Genomic DNA, 20,550 nt, shown 5'->3' with positions numbered 1-20,550 from the left:
GGGCATTGCCCAAGTCAAGGATGCAGACTTGGACTATGGAGTAGAGTCTTGCTCTCTGCAAAGCTCCCTGCATGGAGGACAGCTTGTGACCTTGGCCTCATCAGCACCAGCTCCCCACTGGGTCACATGACCCCAGTACGTGGCCCCCACATTCTAAAGAGTCTTTAGTCTCCCAGGAGCAGCCCCTTCCATGTAACTCTTATAAGCAACAGGTGGCTTCCAGAGTGGCCAAGGGAGATACTATTGCTTTATTGGAACAAACAGGTCTGACTTGCCAAATAAATTTAGTGCATAAATATAATTTTTTGTAATTTCAAGGACAAACAGATGCTCTCCCTTATCAAAATAAGCAGTGGAGCAGTTAATTTTTCTAAGTAATAGTGGGCCAACAACACATGATCAAGGCGTTAAACTTCAGTTCCTTTCACAGCAGAAAAACAACTCTTTGGTTTCTCAACCAGCAAACAATTCACCACCTCAAACGGTCCTGCCCCAAGATTATCTTTTGATGATAATGAGTTTCTATTTTTGAAGTGAGAAAGAAATGAATTGCTACCTTCCCAATTTACACATACAAAATGTGAGAAGGAACCCGAGTACCTTCTTGGTGCTCAGAGTGGAGAGTAACCAGCAGAAGATCTCAGTCCAAAGCCCAACCTTGCCAAAGTCTAGTGGGACAACATGTGTTTTATATGGGCCTCGACTTTTTCACTGTAAACTGGGGGCCACTGATGATGTCCACCAAACAGGAGCACTGTGAGAGCACACTGAGTTGATGTGAAAAGTGGCTTGGAGGGATAAAAGAGCTATGCAAATATGAGGTGTTATTAGCATACAAGTGAACTTTCCCAGACTTTTTTGGTTATGAAGTTTTTTGCCTTTTTATAACATCTTGCTTCAGGAGCTTTAAAAATCAAACATTAGGATAATAATCCTAATGAAATGAGCAAATCAACATATAGCTTTACTTCAATATACTGCAGAGAGAATAAGATGAGGTATAACGAGCTTAACTGACTTAAAAGTCAAATGCATCTAGATGTAAAGTTCATATATGCTTTCTTCTGAATTTGATACGCTGTATGAGGAAAACAAGGATAATTTATAATTTTATCGAATAAAATTTTTATTGTCTTTTTAAGTCTAGTGACAATAATAAACATACAGAAATAACTGTGTTTAAATTCATCTTATTGCCCTAACTGACTTCTTGAATTCTCTGATTTTTTTATCTATGTCAAAAAGAAAAAAAATGAAGGCTGTTTTCTTCAGTATCACAGTTGCTGCTACCTCAATAACAGAATCCTTCAAGACTCTGAGATTAAGACCTCAACAGTCTTATCCTGGTGCAACTAAAACAACTGTGCCTCACGGTTTTGGGCCTGCAGTTCCATGTTTCCGTTTAAAAGGGTAACTAAACCAAAGATAGAGTGAACCAAAATAAAAATAAAAACTAAAACATGATTCAAAAATACAAAGCAGGAAATATTGAAAACAACATTTCAAATAAGAGATGGGAAAAAGTAAATGAGCCCTCTAAAATAGGACAGAGTTTCTTGTTAGGGTGTTTTGACAAGGGGATATTTTAATGGATTTATTAGCAAATTTTCAGAAACAGCACAAATGTTTCTCACCTAAAGAATCAAATCAACAGTAAAATAGCAAAAACTGAATCATTCAGACCAAGAGCTCTTCCCAAGATCCATACAGGTTTTACTTACCATGTCAGTCACGTAAAAAGTACCTGCCCTGGTCCCAAAAAGACATAACAAATCAGGCAGACAAGATTTCATGCACTTTTTACAGCAACAAGATGAGAAATCAGAGTCTTATTGACACATTTAACACTTCAACAAAGCAGAGGTGTAGACTAGAATCAGAACTCATGACTCTCAACTTGCAGCTCTTGGTCTCTACAAGCCAGCTCCCCAACTAGTGTCCAGTTCTCTGGTGTGAACTTCTGAATAGAAATTCGAGGAATTCAGCCTCTGTATCTACTTGATACTCTGTTGTTGATGTTTTCAAACATGACCCCAACAGTCTGCTCTGTTTAGATACAGCAGAAAAGCCTAAGGCTGGACTAATGGTGCTCTCTATGTAGGAAAGCAGCCCTCTTGTGAAGGTAGGTGCTCAACTGTTCCTCTCCCTGCTGAGACCCGCTATCCATATACAGGCTAACCTGTCTGCTGCTATTGTTTCTACAGTGGCCACAGCTCTATGACAGGTCTTGTGGCCAAGCTTCAACTCACCACTAAAGTGAGTTAGCCACTGGTATCGTGGTACAAAGGGCATCCCCTCAACAGCAACAGACACAAAGCACTCTGCAGCTTACTGCACCTTTACTTGTTCCTCTGTTCTCTCTGCCACGATTAAAGCACAACCTCCTGACAAGCACGCTCCAGCACAGCACTAGTGGTTAAAGCCAAGAATTACTGCCAAGTGGCCTGCCAAGGTATCGGCGCCCCTCCCGCTCCATTCCCCAACCGCTGCTACAGCTAGTTGGGGCCTCTGCCCCCAAGCAATCTCCTCATGTTAGCTAGACAATTATATCATTTTCTGTGTGTGACCTGGTGTGGAAAGGCTGAAAGCGCCATTTTGGAACATAATTAATAGATCCAGTGGCACCTGTTGTTCCCAGGAATGGTGGCCCTGAGAGTTGCCAAACTGTATCTGGGGACAGGAGCTTTATCAAGCCCTGTTACTTTGGTGATGTCTTCTAAGTCATCCTCTGCCTTGTCTTACGTTACTGTCTGGCAACCAGTAATGATGAGGACAGGTCAGGGCCACTGCCACAGAAGTCTCACCAACTTCCCAGTAAGGAGCCCAGCAGAACCCTCGCTATGTGGCTATGTGCCAGTTTCTCTCACTCTGTTTCACTCTCTTGCTTCCCCCTCAGGATAGCATTCATACACAGCATAGGACAAAAGGGCTATTTAACTATTTTAAAATCTTTTTCAACAATACTTTTTTTCCTAACAATGAAGATGGATAAGAAGATCTGGGTAATTATGCTGTAGGGAAGGAAACCTTTCAGATTCTTCACTTAGTAAATATTACTGAGTATTAAATTTTCCAAAAAAAGGGTTGTAGATTTTCTCACCCAAAAAAATGTTACAGTTCATTTTTACCATGCCTCCCATTTAGAATATGTAAATAAAACTGCCTGTCAACGGTATATGTATTAACAATTGGGTCACAAACGAGATCGGGACAGCTTGAGAAAACTTTGCTGCTGCCAAACTGCTGGTGCCTCTCCAGCCTCTAAAGCCCTTTAGTACTTGAGCACTCTAAAGTACTAAAGCTAGTTAGTACTTTCCCGCCAGGACTTGGCTTTTCCCCCAGGTGACTACTCTTCCTTGGTGCCTACTCGAGACAAGTGAGGGACATCCGCTTCTTGGCTAGAAGGTTCATCCATGTCAATGTGGAAGAGAAAAAAAACTGACCTAAAAAAACAAATGAGAATGACAACCTCCAATAACTTGTGCAGTCCAGTTGAGGAGAAAGTGAGTACACACTGTGTAACTAAGGCTACAAACAAGTAACAACTGAAATCTTCATGTTACTGCTTTGCAGCCAATAAAATATGTTTTATAGATGCTTCCGGAGTTCAATGTTCATTCCTCCTGACCACAAAGGTCAGCATGGCAAGAGGAAAATGCTCTAGCATTCAGAAAGTACACGTTCACCCAAAGGTCATGATGTGCCAGCCCAGGCTGTCAGCCCACCCTCAAGAGGGACACTGGAGCATCACCAGATTGGTTCACATCCTCCCTGCATAAATCTCCCTTACAAACAGATACCTGTCTGGCAAGTGCCAACTTATAATCCTCTGCGAGTAAACAGCTGTTTTACTATAACCAGTTAGCAAAGTGAAACATCCGATCACCTCTCTCTAGAAATACTGCTCATGCCTCTGTTAAACTAGTTCTTTCTAAAGACAGTTTCTCCTGGGGAGGCTCCTCCTCCATGCTGCAGAATGCCATGGGAACATCGATGTATTTTCTCTTGTGAGGGATGGACAAGAGCCCAGAGACTCACCAGAAACTACAGGATCTAAGAGCTGAACAGTGATGATTAATCCAGAGGGATGAAGGCTCCAAATAACCAACCCAGGGCCTTTTTTGTAATTGACATAATTTTTACCTTTACCTAGATCATAAATACATTCATATGACACACAAGGCAGCCTGTCATGTTCACAAGTAAAATCTATTTCTCCAAATTTGACTAAGGAATTGTTCCCCTTCATTGACATTTTGTCTCCCCTCAAAAAAAGGGCAGCTTGACTCCTTTAAGAAAAACTGCACTGAACCAAGTTAAGGTTTAATCCTGCCCCCCTGCAGCCCACCAGCCAAGGGTCAACAACTGTCATCTGCAGGATTCCCGGAGCTGTTTGTTCTCTCACATCTAACAAAACGACACAGGGAAGTTGAGAATCCAATATATAAGAAAGGTTTCACAGCTGTTGTTAACCCTACCCATACTTTAAAATCTCCCAAGGCACTTTAGGAAACCCCCAGAGGCTCTGATTCAATTGCAGCTGTTTGGGGTCTGCACATTAGTATGTTTTAGAATCCAGGTAATTCCAGTGTGTCTTAAAATGACCCATCAGAAGACTTAGTATTTTCCCTCCCTCCTTTCCTACCCAAAAGAATATTTAGATTGGGTGCCATAAATGCTCAGTAGAGCTAAAAACTCTCTGCTGAACACCTGAGATCCTAGGTATGCTATTACTCAGTGGTGATCAAACAACTCTCCATTTTGTCCATATATCTGGATAACTGGTTTTGGTCCTGTTAACTGCTTTTGAGATCAAAACGCTCTATCTAGAAAATTGTTATGTGAAGAGCAGGTGCTCCACAAATGAGTGGTTCTCAAAGTTTTGTTATGAGCAGCACATTTTCAAATATTAAATCTTTTGAGTGCACCTGATGCTCAAAACTACACTAAACAAATCATAAAAACTCCAAGCAATCATGACTGCAGTGTAAGACAACTGCAGTGACCAACATGCTCTTCACTGCTGTGTCAACTTTCCACCCAGGCCCAGCTCCTTTTGTGCTTTCAATATATTCCAAGGAAGATCCAGTCCTCAGGCTCTTCCAGGAAGCTGCCCCCTCTCTCCACCCACCCCCTCTCCAGGCCATCAATCAGCACAGGGCTCTAACAGGCCTCACCACGTACAAGTGTCCACAGCAGCAGAAACATGTATGCTGATCCACAGACAACAGAAAACTGTAAAATGCATGGCCCTAAATAGTGCAGGAGGAAATAACCAATTGGTAACTGAGTTTGATTAATGTTCACAATTTAATTGTTTAAATAAACTTAGTTTGTTGAAGTATGATAGACTTCCAGAAAAAAATCCTAAGTGTAAAACTCAATGGGTTTTTACAAAGTAAATCCACATTTGCAATCACCAAACAGATGCAGAAACCAAACATCACCAGAACCCAGTAGGTCCCTTGCTTCCCCCTCAATCATTATCACCAAGTGTAACCACTATTATGACTTTTACCACTCCAAATAGTTTACCTACTTTTGAACTTTATATAAGTATAATAAAAAAATATGCATTCTTTCATGGCTGGTTTCTTTCCCTTAACATTATCCTTGAGAGACTCAAGCAGTACATGGGGCAGTCGTCTGCTGGTTTTCTTCTTCTTTCTTTCTTTTCCTCATAGGATTCCACTGTATGTCATGCTATAGATGCTATATATAAGACAGGCATTTGAGTTGTTGCTTCCAATTTGGGACTGTTAGAATTAATGCTGCTAATAAGGACCCTTGGAAACATCTTTCAATACACATATGGAGTAACTTCTTTTAGGTAAATACCTAGCAAAAAAGACAGTGTGGTAAGTACACACGGACTTTATGTATACATAACAAAATAGACTCCAAAAACAGACCCACACATAAGTAGTCTCTTGATCTAGAACCAAGGCCCAATGCAATGCAGTGGGGAAAAGATTCTATTTTCAAATAAGTGGTGCTGAATTAATTGGATTTTTTTTTTTTTTTGAGACGGTGTTTTGCTCTTGTTACCCAAGCTGGTGTGCAATGGCGCGATCTCAGCTCACCGCAACCTCCGCCTCCTGAGTTCAGGCAATTCTCCTGCCTCAGCCTCCTGAGTAGCTGGGATTACAGGCACGCACCACCATGCCCAGCTAATTTTTTGTATTTTTAGTAGAGATGGGGTTTCACCATGTTGACCAGGTTAATTGGATATTTATATGGAAAGAAAATCTTTAACCCTACCTCACACCACACACACAAAATAAAACCCAGATCTAAATATGAAAAACAGAACAATAAGACTCTAGTGGTTAAATAAATGACTATCTTCATAGTCTTAGGCTAAGTAAACATTTCTGAAACAGGACACAAAAATAATAACCATAAAGAAAAATGTTGATAAACTGAACTCTAAACTTAGGAATTGTTATTCATTAAAATATACCTTTAAGATAGTGAAAAGGCAAGTCACATAGTAGGAGAAGACATTGTCAACATATACCTATAGCTATATAAAGACTTGAATAGGCATTTTCACAAAAGAGAATATCCAAATGGCCAAGAAACATATGAAGAGATGCTCAACATCATTAGTCATCAGAGAAATTCAACCAAAAAGCCACAGTAAAGTACCATTACATAACCGTCACAATAGTTTTAAGCAAAAAAAAAAACACTGATAGCACCAAATGTGTGCATTTAGAGCACCCAGCATTCATATAACTTGGTAGGTGTGTAAATTAGCTAGACCAGTTAGGAAAATCACTTAATAGCATCTACTAAAGCTGAATATACACATATCCCATGATATAGTAATTCTACTTCTAGTATTATTTTTAATGTATAGAAAATTATTTATGGAAATATATATAAACCAGGGAAAGCTTTCAAAGAGCATACAGATCTCTTTCAACAAATCATCAAATACACAGATGAAGACATTCTCAAAATTGCTATTTCAACAGGAACTCTATTAGCTCCAATATGAAAATAACTGAATAATTATATTGGCATATATATAAGCTATTAGCATGGGTTGATAGAAATAAAAATCTAAGCAATATCCTTTATTTTCTTCAATAATAAACATTAAACCACATAAACAACTTGAAAAATTACATCTACTATGCCTACAGAATATCAGAGTTTAGAGTGAAAAATAAAAGGTAGCAGGAAACCATATGGAGAGAGTTGTATGGCTTGTAATTCTGATGGTGGCTGCAAATGAGGTCACTTATCCCTCTGTGACCACACTAATTGGTCAAAAGCAACAGAGGCTTCATCAGCAATGCTCACAGAGAATAGCCTATCCCTTCTTGGGCATTTTCAATTTAAAGAGCATACACCTGCTACCCATCAGTCCATCAGTCTCTAATAGACAGAATTTGTGTTAACCTACCACTACAATATTTGGTTTGCTCTTAATCTTTACTATTTATAAACAGTCTTCAGGGTATATGCATGCACATATACAGCATGTGTACACATGCAGCTATCTATAGCAAAAAACAAATTCACAAAAAATAGCTGTCTAGAAGACCACATCTTGTTCTATTAATATCCACATACTGCAGTATTACATAACAATTTTTTCCAATTCTGTTATGCTAATATGCAAATAAATGAATTCAACCATAGCTAGAAGCTAAATGTACTAATCAGTATGGCCTTGTGTATCTCTAACTACAAAAGAATTTTACATGATCTCTTTCCGTTGTGAAAATCCCATGAATCTCCATTATTAATCACTTTTAAACCCAGCTACTTGGTTTCTGGGATGCTAATATCTGCAATAATCAAATCAGTCCATTTAGCACACTCCGAAAATATAGTGAATATTGGATACACAGTAGCATGTTGTATTATTGTATTATAAAATTCTATAATTAGAATTGACAATTCCAAAACAATAATAGAAATCGGTACTCTAAGAAGCTCACCTAAAAAACAAACCGTTACTAATTGTTAACTGCTTTACCTTCCAGGACCCTAAAACATATAAAACTATAAATCAACTTTTTGTTAAAAAGTAAACAAAAATGAAAACTAAGCCTCCTAAAAGAATTTCTAATCTATCAAAGGAGATCAGAGAGGAAAAGGACAAGGTCCTGGTTTGTGGATCAGACAGAAACTTGAGGCATGATGGGCAGGACTATGGCTATTGCTTTGTGTTGGTTAGGTGTACATTGGTTTCATTGCAAGATTCAGCCACAAAAAGCCAAACTTTTCTCATTAAAAATTAGTTGTCTATTTTAGTGCTAGAAGAAATTGCTAAGCTCAAGAAGTCAGAATGGCTTGGGAAAGAAGAAGAAGAAAGGAAAAATCAAAATCACCCAGAGGATGGAGTGGGAGAGGGTGATGGAGCAGTTCAAACGTGGAGCATTCAAACCTGGTCTGAATGCTGGCTTTGTCTCTTTCAAGTCTCTAACCTTGCTTGGAAATTCCCAAACCTTGTAGAATGGGTTTCCTTGTCTGTAAGGAGAATGATGATGTCTCCTTGCAGGTTCTGGTGAGACTTGCATGAGATGATGCAGACAAAGCATTTCTTAGTGTATCTCTTTTTCACCCAGTTCTTGCACTGCAACAAAGGGCAGAATTTCTACCATTACATGAGAAAACATGCTGAAGGATTAGCAATCTCATTCCTACAACTCTATCAGTACTTCAGATTCCTTATGTATTTTCTTTTTAATTATTAATTCTATAGCACTTCCAATGAATACCATGTGACTAGCCAATATTAATGACAACAGAAGTTTAAGTAATTTAGTTCCTCAAAAATAAACAAAAACTGAGCAAAAATTACAGCTATCACTTAAAGAAACTAAATACCAGAAAAAATATTAAATGCCTTAGCAAACAATAATGTTTTCTTGCCATCCTTTTTAAACTTTGACAGCAGAATATAAATTTAAAAATTTCAAAGACTTATTCTTATTTCAGGGCACAAAAGAGACAGATCATTTATATTAACATCTTACAGAACAGTTATAGAATCAACCAGACTCCTGGATCCAACTTTAAATGAAGGTATTTCCTTTCCTTTGTTTTCAAAATTATGTACATGAATGAATTTCTTCTTTGAAACACATATCCCAATCAAAACCAGTTGGAATTAAGTCCAAATAACATCTTCGTCAAACTCCTAATACTCATTCTTGTCCCCTTATTTATCTATTCACACATTTATTCAACAAATATATACTTAAACACATACTTTTTGCAAGACATTAAACCAGGTGTTATCATAAATTCAGGATGAATAAGATGTAGTTGCCTAAGAAGGACTGTATGGAGATACAGGGAGAGTGGTGACTGGAAGGCAGAGAAATAATTCATTCTAACTGGGAGGTGGTTAACTGAAGAAAATCTTAAAGATGACAAAGAGAGAAGGAAACCTGAGGAAAGAGAAGCGTCACCATAAAGGCGAAGTTTAGGCATAGAGGGCAATCTCATGGGGCTCCAGCATAGTTGCAAGGCAGTTTGTGAAAAGAAGATCACAAGTAAGATGATCACATTATTTGTCATCCAAGCTGAGATGCCTTTGAGAGTTAAAGGAGGCACTATTAATAATCTTATCACAGCAAAAGATGTAAATCTGGATTGTCCTGGGCAAAGCAAGACATGTGGGTGCTGGGAACAATGAAATTTTATGTTCAATACCCTCTGATCCTATAGCTGGGGCTATTTACATATGTGAGCAATTGTACTGAGGTATCAGATTTAGAAAGGCACCAAAACAAATAATTCTTGAGAGCATCTGTGGAACATGTCTGAGAAATTTCCCTTGGCACATTCTGCATATTTCAAAAGACAAAACTTCTAAAACCAGTATGGCCATGTGAGTCTGCTCATCTCTCTAAAGAAGTCTGCTCATCTCTCTAAAGAAGTCTGCTCATTTCAGGATAATTCTAAATAAAATCAGAAAAACAGACTGAAGTTTATTAAGTACCACACACTGCTCACACATCATCTCCTTTAATCTTCACAACAATGGTATAAGAGGAGGTTTTCTTCTACCTGTTTTAGAGATGGAGTAACTAGACATACAGATTTCAGTGTCTTGCCCAAGGCCATAGAGAAAGGAACCAGGGAAGCCAGGATCCAATCCAAGCACCAAACTCCAGATTTTCTGTTTTTCCCACCACTATTCTGCCTCCTGAATAATCCCGGGGATAGCCCTGGACCCCAGGATGCAGCCCAGCTGAGATTACTAGCTAAAACACCTTTTTACCTAATTACCCCTGCCATGGGACCAACTGCTAGTGGTAAGAGGGCCTAACAACCTGCACTGATTTGCCATTCTGGAATGGGCGGGTGCCAAATAACCTGCCAGAAGGCTGGACCATGCACATAATTGTTGCTGAAGCTCAATGCAATGAGTTATATGCTTTGGGCACCCTCAAGCTATGGAATTATTCTGATACAAAGAATAGTGGCTGGCTCTGGTGGCTCTGACTTCAGTCTGAGTCACAAATGACACTCATGCTAAGCACAACCCTCTGGATTCACCATTCTTATCAGTAGAGAAAAGCTGGGCAGCTTACCTTACAAACATAACAGTCACAGATCCTGTGGCCCACTGGTAAAAATATTCAAATCCCACCAATATAGAACAAAAAAAAGTTAAACTAATCCAAAAGTCTGGTAGGTAAGGAAATAACTGGCATCCAAAACTTAGTATTTAGAAGGAATGAAGCATCTAGTCTTGAACACATAAGTATAAAGTTTGAAGAAAAACTACAAATGTTCATACATCATTTATATCTGCATTTAGGCTGTAAATAACATTGCCCTATTTTGCTGAATATTGAGGCCTGGGTAACTTAAGTGTAAAAAAAGAAAGTAAACAGCATTCTAGTTTAGGCCCCTTGCAGAGCACAAAGAACTATAAGAACTATAAAAGGAAGTAAACAGATTCTGGGATAGAGCACTCTAAGAAAGTAACTTAAGTGGCCGGTATCAGCAATTAATAAAATAAACAATTTTCTGTCAGTTGCCTATTTGGATTTGGTTAAAAAAAATGCAAATCAAATACAACCATTGGGGGGAGGCTGGAAAATGGAGACGGAAGAAAGCAAAAGGGAGCAAGTAGATTTTAGGGTATGAAAATTAATATGCTCTGCTTTTGAAAACTTAAACAGAATTGTGACAAAAGCACTTTGAGCAGGCTAAAACAAACAGCCACGTTCTGGTCTTTCAACAGTTATTCTGTGTGGTCTAAAATGCATTAGCTAGCACAAAGTAAAGTGGGAGTTGCTGATTGGCCATTCGATTTTTCTGACCTAAATGATCCAGGCTCCCTATCTATCCAGACAAATTCACTTAGTTATCCAGCTACTGTCTGTTTAATTATTTATGATGTGCCCACAGGTTTGCTGGGCATGCAGTACTTTTGTTTCCTCCCATTAAAAACAAAATGTCTAAAGTTAAATGCAGATATTATTTTTAAGGTCCAATTAAGAAATGGTTATTGAGTGTTCGTTATCTGTGCAGAACTGGTAAATACAGCCCAACTTTTGCCTGCAAGGAGCCTAGTTTATTTAAACCATGGGCCAAGACACATATAAAAGTTTTATTTCATTTAAATGTGTATAATAGACGTGAAAAGGCTGCTTGTTGTCCATGTTGGAGAGCTCAGTGTCAAGATATAGGTAAACACATTAGTATAAAGATAGTAAAAGTGTTTCTCTTACACAACCTGATACTATGACAAGAGCAATAATTATATTAAGAAAAATTAGGGCTGTCACCTTGGGCAAGGTCAGACCATTGGTCACTGTGAAGCTGCAAGCCCTGATCAAGTCACAACAGGTGACTAATCAGCTGCCTGGCTATATTATCTGCCAACTTCTTCCACCAGCAGAAAGATTCCTTTCCTTCTTCCAATATCTCTTCCATTTAAAGAGGACAATCAAATCGGTGTCTCACTGATGCTACTTTAACTACAGAGAAAATTCAAACTGCCATTGTAATGTGGAAAAGCAATGGAGTCCAGCCATACCCAAGCGGGATACAACAAGCCACTCCAGCACCTGAGGCACGGGGTTAACCTCTCTGAACTCTGATTTCCTTCTGTCTCTGTGGTTAGCACAGGACCAAGTCAGAGAATTACGGTAAGCACTTTTCACATGTTTTGCACGCAGTGAGTGTTTAATAAATGTTGGCTACTGTTATTGCTTCTAAATACCAAAATAATGCAATGGCTGAATTTCCTACTGATTAAAAAAGAACCAAAGATCAATGGTTGCCACTGTCTGGGGATGAGGGTAGGGGAAGACAACAAAGAGACCTGAGGGAGTTTTTGAAGGTGATGGAAGTGTCCTATATCTTCATGATGGTGGTGATTATATGACTGAATGTATTGGTCAGAGTTCACAGAACTGGACACAAACCAGTTCTGTGAATTTTACTGTCTGCAAATCATACCTCATTTTTTAAAGTATCAACCAAAGTATTTAACTAGATCTGATTAAAATAAATCATCCACAGTAACAGACATTTTAACTTCATTTATTTCTAAACTTAAACAGAAATCTAAGGCCTAAAATGCTACTTCATATTTTTAGACCAAGCTCTTGAATTCAAGGATTGAGCTATTTGCAAATAATGGATGCCATCTGAACAATTAACCAAATTAACTGTTTCAAAATAAAGCATAGATTATATTGAATAGAGTGATGAATTATGGAAAGAGAAAATGAAAGTGATGTTTTCGTTTACTAGATTACTTAAGATGACAAACATAATGGCTTCTTCTCTAAAACCCATAATGGGCCTTTGTAAATAATCTCAAAAGTCTATCATTATTTTCAGTAAGCTAAGGAAAAGTAGAAATGTCTGGTGATGGTTTCCACGATTTGATTAACATCTCAAGGTATTTGTGAAAGGTTCTACAAGGCTGCTCACTCTGAATTTTCATCAACACTGTTACCATAACCAAGGAGCTCTTTTAGTATAGATCTGTGCACCTATTTTGGCAGAAAATACTGTTTTACAACAATTTCTTACTCAACACCACATTTACAAAACGGAGTACCAAATAAATTATTTTAAATGAGGAATAAGATTCAGGTCAGCCTACAGTGTATTTCTGCATATGCCCCGCACTTTAGCAATAGTCCCCTTTCTTTGCCCCACTTATATCACATTTAGGCCATTATTTCTCCCTCTGATTTAAGGATCTCCATCAAAGAGGGCTGTCAAGACTGTAATGAAGACGGAAGCTAGGAGAGAAGCACAGTTCAAACGCCCAACATTTCAACGCAACAAATACAAACCCATAAATACTGGCCTCCGTTCCCTAGGTAGCATTTACTCCCTGCTATTCCCTTAAGTTCCCAATTATCACCTTGCTTACTAATCTACTCCTGCCTCTACTCAGAGACCACCTGACTGCATTCATCCCTTATGTTAAAAAAAAAATAAGGAAACCAAATGAAGATGCCACTATTGCTTTTTCACATGGGCTTCTGCTTTAGCTTTTGTTTTTTAAAAAAAGAGAATAAAAAGTGAACTATAATTTCTGCCATTCACATGACAAAATTATCTGTGCTGTATTCATTGTTTTATGAAATTTGATGTTAAAGACCTTGTTTTCTATTAGGATATTGTCCCGATACTGGAAGTTCTCTTTAAAAAATACCACAATACATACCCAAAATCTTGATGCTTCAAGGCACCATTCAAGGGGAAATATACCAAGTATATTTAAATACAGCATCATCTTTTTCCTATAACCCAGTCTTGATCAACTTTCAACACTACTTCCATAATTTTCAAAAGTTTAAGAAAATGCATAGTGAAAATAGAGGCAAGAAAAAGGAGTGTATCAAGCTTTCTTTGGAGGTACAATACAGTGAACAAAATCTGAGACTGGTAAATCCGAAACCATCTGCTTTATAAATTAACAGAACTCAGAGAAAACATGTGCTTTCTCCATTCATTCAATAAGCAATTTACTGAGCTGCTACTATGTTCCTGGCACTTTGTATCTAGGGGTACATTGGAGAACAAAAGCCAAATGGCGTTTACAAAGAAGAAAAATGAAAAAAAAAGTCCTTGAATGTTTCAGAATCCAACGTAAGTGTCAATATCATTTCTAAAACCAGTGATTTTTGAACAACTAATCATTTTTCCTATGTGCTAGATTATAGAGCCTTCAAAGAAGAAATGGTATCTACTGACAAGTTCTCGATTCCATATATCAAAAATACTAACAAACCATCCTTCTTATCACCCATTAATGTAAAATTAAAACAAATGTTTTTGTAATTCAGTAAGTTACACTATGAATTCCACTATGGAGACTAAAGTATGATTTTTTTTAATGCAAAAACAAGTTCTCAAAACAACTAAAAGAAAGGGGTTAAAATTAGATAGGCTAGTATCTTCTCTGGAATTTTCACCTCAAATTTCATTAACATTACAATGCAAAATCACCACAAATATTTAATGACATAACAGAAATGTCACATAACTCTGTCAATAGGATTGACATGCACAGTTGAAAGCAACTTCCATGGAAACATAAGCTACAGAGTAAAAGAAAACATACGTCACTAAAAGCTATGTGTGCAGCAAAAAGACACTTTCCTTTCCTTTCCTTAGTTTATCTCTAAGTGTGTGCTGCAGGTAGTTAATACACTTGATCTCTAAGCCCTTCAAATTGTGTCCTTGCCCAGACATAAACTGTGCAAACAGATGACAAAGCGAAATGTAGTTTCACAATTGCCTCTTACATACAGTAGTAGCAAGATGGTATATTTCACTAGATTACTGCAGAAGTTGATAACACCATCGGACATTTTCACAGTACTTGGAAGATTTCTGTAGGTCCAATAAAATTTCAGATACTACCACCGCCAACTCTCTTTGCTGTGGCACGTTCTGCCCTCTCTCCCACCAGTTGTCAGCCACAGGAAGGGTGGGTGCAGTCTGTCAATATGTTTTACTGCTCCCTGTCCTAATAACTCCTTGATTTTCAGAAAGCAATGTTTTCATTTGCTCCAAACTTGAGCAAGCCAAATGAGCTGGTCTTGCCTAAGGCTCTGCTCTTCTTAGCTCATCCATTTTTTTTTTTCACTTCATGTCACGAGAAATATTTTTACATTGCAGACCAAAATGTAACATTAGAATGAAACCAACACAAACTCGGGAGTTCCTAATACTACTTCTTGAGTTTAAAATGCTCAAAACAATCACTGGCTTTCTTCCGCTAACACTGTACAAAACCAAGCAAACTGCCCCAAAGAACTTTCACAGAACTCGAGGCCTGCCTACTGCAGTAAGGAAAAAGATTCAATCGTGTGGAACTGTAATGTAATCTCTCAGAGCTTTTGAGCCTAAGAAAACGGAAATCTGCATTTATGTTCAGAAATCCACTCTATTTCTCTTTGTGACTGAGTGGCCGGAGATTGGGAGATTTTGCACCCTCGAAGTGTAACCATTTGCAAAAGGCAAGTAACTATGCACAGATCAGAAGAAACCTATTAAATAATCTCTGTTCACCCTCTGTTCGCCGCCTGGGATTTTTAAGAAAATGTTCTTACATTTCACATAATCCCTATCTGCATTTAAAATACAATAGAAATCTTACAGGGAGTGTTAACCAAACTAGGCTACACATAAAAGCATGCCCTACCCAGGCAGGTACAAGGCCCTAATGCCAGACCCATCCTGAAGAGGTGACAGCCCCAAGTTCAACTGGGGATGTCTGAGCACAGCTCCTCCTGCACATTAGGGATCACCTCTCCATTCTTTCCACATGCCATTTGCATCCAATCCCCGCTCAACCACCCCAAGTACCCTTGTTCCAGTGGTTCCTGTTAGCAGTGGGCTTCCTCCTTCCACCACCACTCCCCCAGGAGGAAAACAGACCCCGAGGACGGCTGAGGGTGGGCGAAGAGCACCCTTCTTCCACCTACCTTGATGATGCTGCTCCGGCGGGGCAGGCCGCCCGGCTTGCTTTCCCGGGGGAGGGGACAGACGGCCGGGCTGGGGGTAGGGGCGAGCGCCACGCCGCGGGGTCCCCTGGCGGGGCTGGCCCGGGCTTCGTCCCCGGACACGCCGAGGCTGCAGTCTCCGTTGGAAACCCCGCCGCTGTCATAGCGCGCTCGCCCGTGGCCGAGGCGACCTCCCCCGCCACCGCCTTCCCCGACTCCGGCTTTCAGGGCGCCCTTGGCGCCGAGGGCCGGGCCCGGGGAGGTGGGCAGGGCCCCGCCGGCGGCGCCCCCCCGGCCGCACTCCGCCATGGGCGCCCCGCGACCCGCCTGCACAAAGCCGCGTCCCCGCGTCCCCGCGTCCCCGCCGCCGCCTAGGGCCGCCGCGCGCGGCCCCTCCTCCTCTCCTCCTCCCGCCGCCGCCGCCTCGGCCGCTTCTTCCGCTTTTTTTTTTTTTTTTTTTTTTAATTTAGATGTGATGTTTGTTTCGAGCTCTCTCCTTGCGCACGGTTAAAGTCGCGGCGGCAGAATTATCGGAAGATTCCTGCAGGGGAAAGGAGAGACAAGTCAGCTTGGGCGCCGGCGGAGCCCCGACTCGCGGCACCTGGGGAAGGAAAACACGCCCCGACACACTCGCCTCTGCGGGCGCCAAAAATAACCCGCGCAGGCCGAGCGCCCACCCCGGGGCAACCCGCGCCCACCTCAGGGGCTCCAGGCACCCACCCCGAGGTAACGGGGCGCCCACGTCAGGGACTCGGGGCGCGCTCCCCCGGGGCTCAGAGCAACCACCCCGGGGGTCTGAGCACCCGCCACGCAGGAAAGGGCGCCCACCTCCGGCGCAGGGCTGGGGGAAGTGGCGGCCGCCCGGACGCTCTCCGGACTCTCGGAGGCGGCTCCCGAGGGTCTCCTGGCCCCGGGCGGGGAGCGACGCGCGGGTCTCTCCGGACCCTAACTCCCCGGAGGCCGCCGCGTGCCGAGCCCTGTCACGTACCCTCAGGGCCCGGGCTGAGGCCCGCGGCGCCGAGAGGAAGCGCACGGCGGGCAGGGGTGGCCGGGTATGACAGTCGCCGTGCCGCCCCGGGGCAGCTCCCGGAGGGGGCAGCCCAGACCCACCCCGCCCGCCGGCGGTTGTCTCCTCCAGAGCTCGGCGCTGCCCCCTACAGGCCGCATGGTCCCTCCTCGGTCGCCCCCTGACCCACTGCGAGTCGTCCGGCTCCTGCTCGAGGTTGCCGCCGTCGCGGCGGTTGTCACCGAGGCCGGGTCGCCGGCCCGCAGAGACCTCATAGTCCAGCGGATGGGAGCCCCAAGTCCTGCCTATCCCTCGCCTCCCCCAAGCTGCTGCAACTGTCAGTTATCCGCCTGGAACCCCGAGGGGCAACTACCGAGCAGGCCGCGGGGCCCAGAACAAGGGTCCCGGGGCTCAGGATCTCGGCCGCTGGGCCTCACCTCGGCTCCCGCCCCGCGCGCGGAACTCGTTTCCCTCCCACCCAGCTCGGGAAAAGGCCAGGCGGACGCTCCTCTCCTGACTTCCCCAGCGGGTCAGACCCATTTCACACAGAGAACAATTCCATTCCCTTGGGCCCCTGATTGATTCAACTAGTTACAAGGATGCTGAGGCAGGGGTGAGGGGTGGGGCGGCTGGCAGGCTGTGAGAGGCAGAGGACATCAGCAGGACCTATTTCGTGCCCTCTGAGTCTCCACACAGAGATTTATCACTGTGACCTTCCCGATTCCCCTGCCAGGGATGCCGGCTGCCCCTGCCGCCTGCGGGGGCCCAGCCTAAGTCAGGCTCATCTTTTGGGACAGGATTCCACTTGCAGCGCTGCAGCCAGCTCCTTCTCTGGGCCTCCCGCAGCCACTTAAGGCAGAGTGACTGACCTAAAAGTCCACGCTGATCGTGTGGCTTCCGCTCGCAAATATCTCCCCTGGATCTCCCTCCCTGGAGCCAGACAAGACCCAAACCTCCGAGGCGTGAGACTCCAACCCTTCCACCACCACCCCCGCGCCAACCCACGCCCACGCCCACGCCTGGGCCCACCCACCTCTCCATCCCAGGCTCCGTGGGCTCCAGCCTCCTGCCCTCTCTGGCACCCCAGCCCTTCCCTAACTCGTGTGTTTTCTTTTCCAGGAATGCAGTCCCCGCAGGGCGCGAAGGAGAAACTGATAGTCCGCAAGGGGGTTAACTTAAAGACCTTGCTTTCATTAGCACAGTGTTGTAAGAGACTGCCAAGGAGCCTCTGAGGAAATGGGCTTTACGTACATATACATACTCGCCCTTGCCCCTGAAGCAACATCAAATACTTTCATGTTATTCTTGGGGGCGTTTTAATTCTTCAGATCTTCTGGATTCGTGTTTTTGTAACCCATCAGACAAGCTTTTGTACATCACTTTCCAGCCTAGGCCTACACACTAACAAATAGTTTTACATCGAAGGACAATGCTTTAGTGTTGTATTCAGTCTCATCTCTTTTCTTTCTTTTTTCTAGTTGTGTTCCAAAATGTTTTTTCTATCTTGTGATAGTTTTGCAGAAAAAAAAATTGAAATAACTCAAATCAGGTTCTTAATCTGCTTTATTAAATTTATAGTCATAATAGCCTGTGAGTATGTTTTGGGGGAGGAAAAAATGATGCTGGGATCTTTATTCTTCAAGTTCTCTAATTTTGATATTTTGAATAAACACACAGAGGTGTCTCTGCCTTTTCTGTTAGTGTCTAATCTTCCCTGCAATTACCAGTCACTAGTAAAATGCTATGACAGCCATAGATCCTGTCACTCTCACTGTGAGTTTCCTGGGCTTAGTAGGGACATTCTGAGGTTTAACCCCCAGGATGCTTTTTATAGAAGCACCAGCTGATTCACCAATGCCCTTCAAAATGAGCACCTATCCATCACACTCTAGACTCTCCCAACAGGTCAAACCAGGGAGCTTCGTTGAAATAGACTTGGCATTAAATTAAAATGTTTCCCAAAGCATCTTGGCAGAACTGTAACTAATGATGCCAGAGGCCCAAGGCCTGTGCCAGGTTCTTTTTTATCCCCATAAGTGCTTGTCTTCCACAAGCCGCTGGTCACACGCTCACTGATGTTGTAGCAGCACTTCTTCACCCCACAACAGCCCAACTGTAGGTACCATATCTCAGACATGGTGAAGGGAAGCAGCATGTTCCTCTGACATGTGCAATGCTTGGCTCCCAACAGGCTTTTCAGTAAGCTAAACTCAGATTTGTTTTTGATCACAAATAGCGCAGTAAGTATTTGTTTTTCCTCATTCCTGCTTGTCTCTCTGCACTTACTAAGTGGTTGCTTTCCATTCCTCATACTCCATGAGCAATATTATTGAAGAAATCGTAAATATTTTCCCAGGATTCTTGCCGAAGTGTTTTCATGGCATTGTGAAATCCATAGAAGTTGGAGGTAGAAAAAGAGCCAAAATATCATAGTCATTCCTCAGCAAATACAGTCTAATGGTTCCCTCAGACTACATTTCAGGAACAATAAGATAGGCAAGATATTAATAAAATGCCCATTCTAAATAGCTCCATGATGCTTATGCCAATTTATTTTATCTACATGCTAATGGTTGGATTCTGGTGAGTAATCTGTTCATAATGTCTAAAGTCAGTAGATACCTTTAAAATCTCATTCTATCATGCCAGCAATACATGGCTTCATCGCTTTTAAATTTTCTTCATATTTCAGTCCATCTCAGATTTTAATCATTGTCACTCTTCACCAAACTGTCTTCTATTTGCATCACCAATTTAATGCCCAGAATTTGAACTATTTAGACTCCCTGTTCCATAAGAACCGTCCTTTCATCTCTCAAAATAACACTGTCTCAATTTACTGACTTCTTGCCATCATTTATGGCCTCGTGGGTTATGAATTCATATGTAGTTTCCAGTTCACAGGCTCCAATATTAGGACTCTCCTATTTTTTTTTCTGAATCACTGAGTATCTGACCTTCAGATTATTTTCTTCCTTAATATATTATGACAATTTTCATTTCCCAAACCTCAATCTCATTTTATTTCCTCTGTTTCTCCAAAGATGCAATTCAACCTCTGAGGCTTCATATTCAACTGCTGTTCATATGCTTAACATAAATGCTAACTAGAGCAGAAAGTAGATGACCAAAATGCTTTAAGGAAATTGCAGATTATATCAATGTACTGGTCCACACTGGCTACTCATTTGCTTCCTGGGTCAATCCAGGGGGTTGATTTTAACCTATTATGCTCCTACAGCTTAGATTATATTTATTTTATCATGATCCTCAACAATAAGAAATATGTAGCGATTGATTGCCCTTTTTCCTGAGCACTAATGTGGCAAGTTAGACCTGCCAAAAAGTTTCATTTCCATATTTTTTTTCCTCTGACACTAAGGATCCTACACCCATTTTCCTTAGATCCATCTTCCACAAGCGTATATGGCTGCCAAGAAGTTAGGCACTCAGGGAATTATATCTATGCTTTCCAGCCACTGAGGAACTACTCTTTGAGTTCATTAAGTTTTTTCAGTGGCTACTGGTAGCATTTTGAGGGAATCTATTAATTATTGGGAATTTGATAAGATCATTCTATCA

The 20,550-nt window shown here is 41.7% G+C and overlaps 2 protein-coding genes across 6 annotated transcripts in view; one reads left to right on the top strand and one right to left on the bottom strand.

Moving 5' to 3' along the window:
* PLCL2 (phospholipase C like 2) overlaps positions 1-20,550 on the bottom strand; it is a 267,523-nt gene that overhangs the window by 177,270 nt on the left and 69,703 nt on the right. For 3 of the 5 annotated variants that reach the window (XR_013528664.1, XR_004735843.3, XM_078354324.1), the window contains exon 1: positions 15,945-16,335. The exons of 1 other annotated variant lie outside the window; for it this stretch is intronic. Coding sequence is in view for 2 of the 4 variants with exons in the window: in XM_078354324.1 (XP_078210450.1) it covers positions 15,945-16,271 (327 nt within the window). In the remaining 2 variants the exon portion in view is untranslated. Of the gene's footprint in view, positions 1-8,447; positions 14,961-15,944; positions 16,336-20,550 lie in introns of those variants that run through there. One more of the 5 variants, XM_054247052.2, reaches the window with a different exon arrangement.
* LOC118148822 (uncharacterized) lies at positions 16,270-18,660 on the top strand. The gene is made up of 5 exons (XM_078354568.1): positions 16,270-16,319; positions 16,433-16,688; positions 17,101-17,497; positions 17,766-17,930; positions 18,088-18,660. The coding sequence occupies exons 1-4, from the start codon at positions 16,270-16,272 to the stop codon at positions 17,834-17,836; spliced, it is 774 nt and encodes a 257-aa protein (XP_078210694.1). The 3' UTR covers positions 17,837-17,930; positions 18,088-18,660.

Source organism: Callithrix jacchus, chromosome 17, assembly GCF_049354715.1.
Source record: "Callithrix jacchus isolate 240 chromosome 17, calJac240_pri, whole genome shotgun sequence".
NCBI classification, from domain to species: domain Eukaryota; kingdom Metazoa; phylum Chordata; class Mammalia; order Primates; family Cebidae; genus Callithrix; species Callithrix jacchus.
This window is presented reverse-complemented; position numbering and strand designations above follow the sequence as displayed.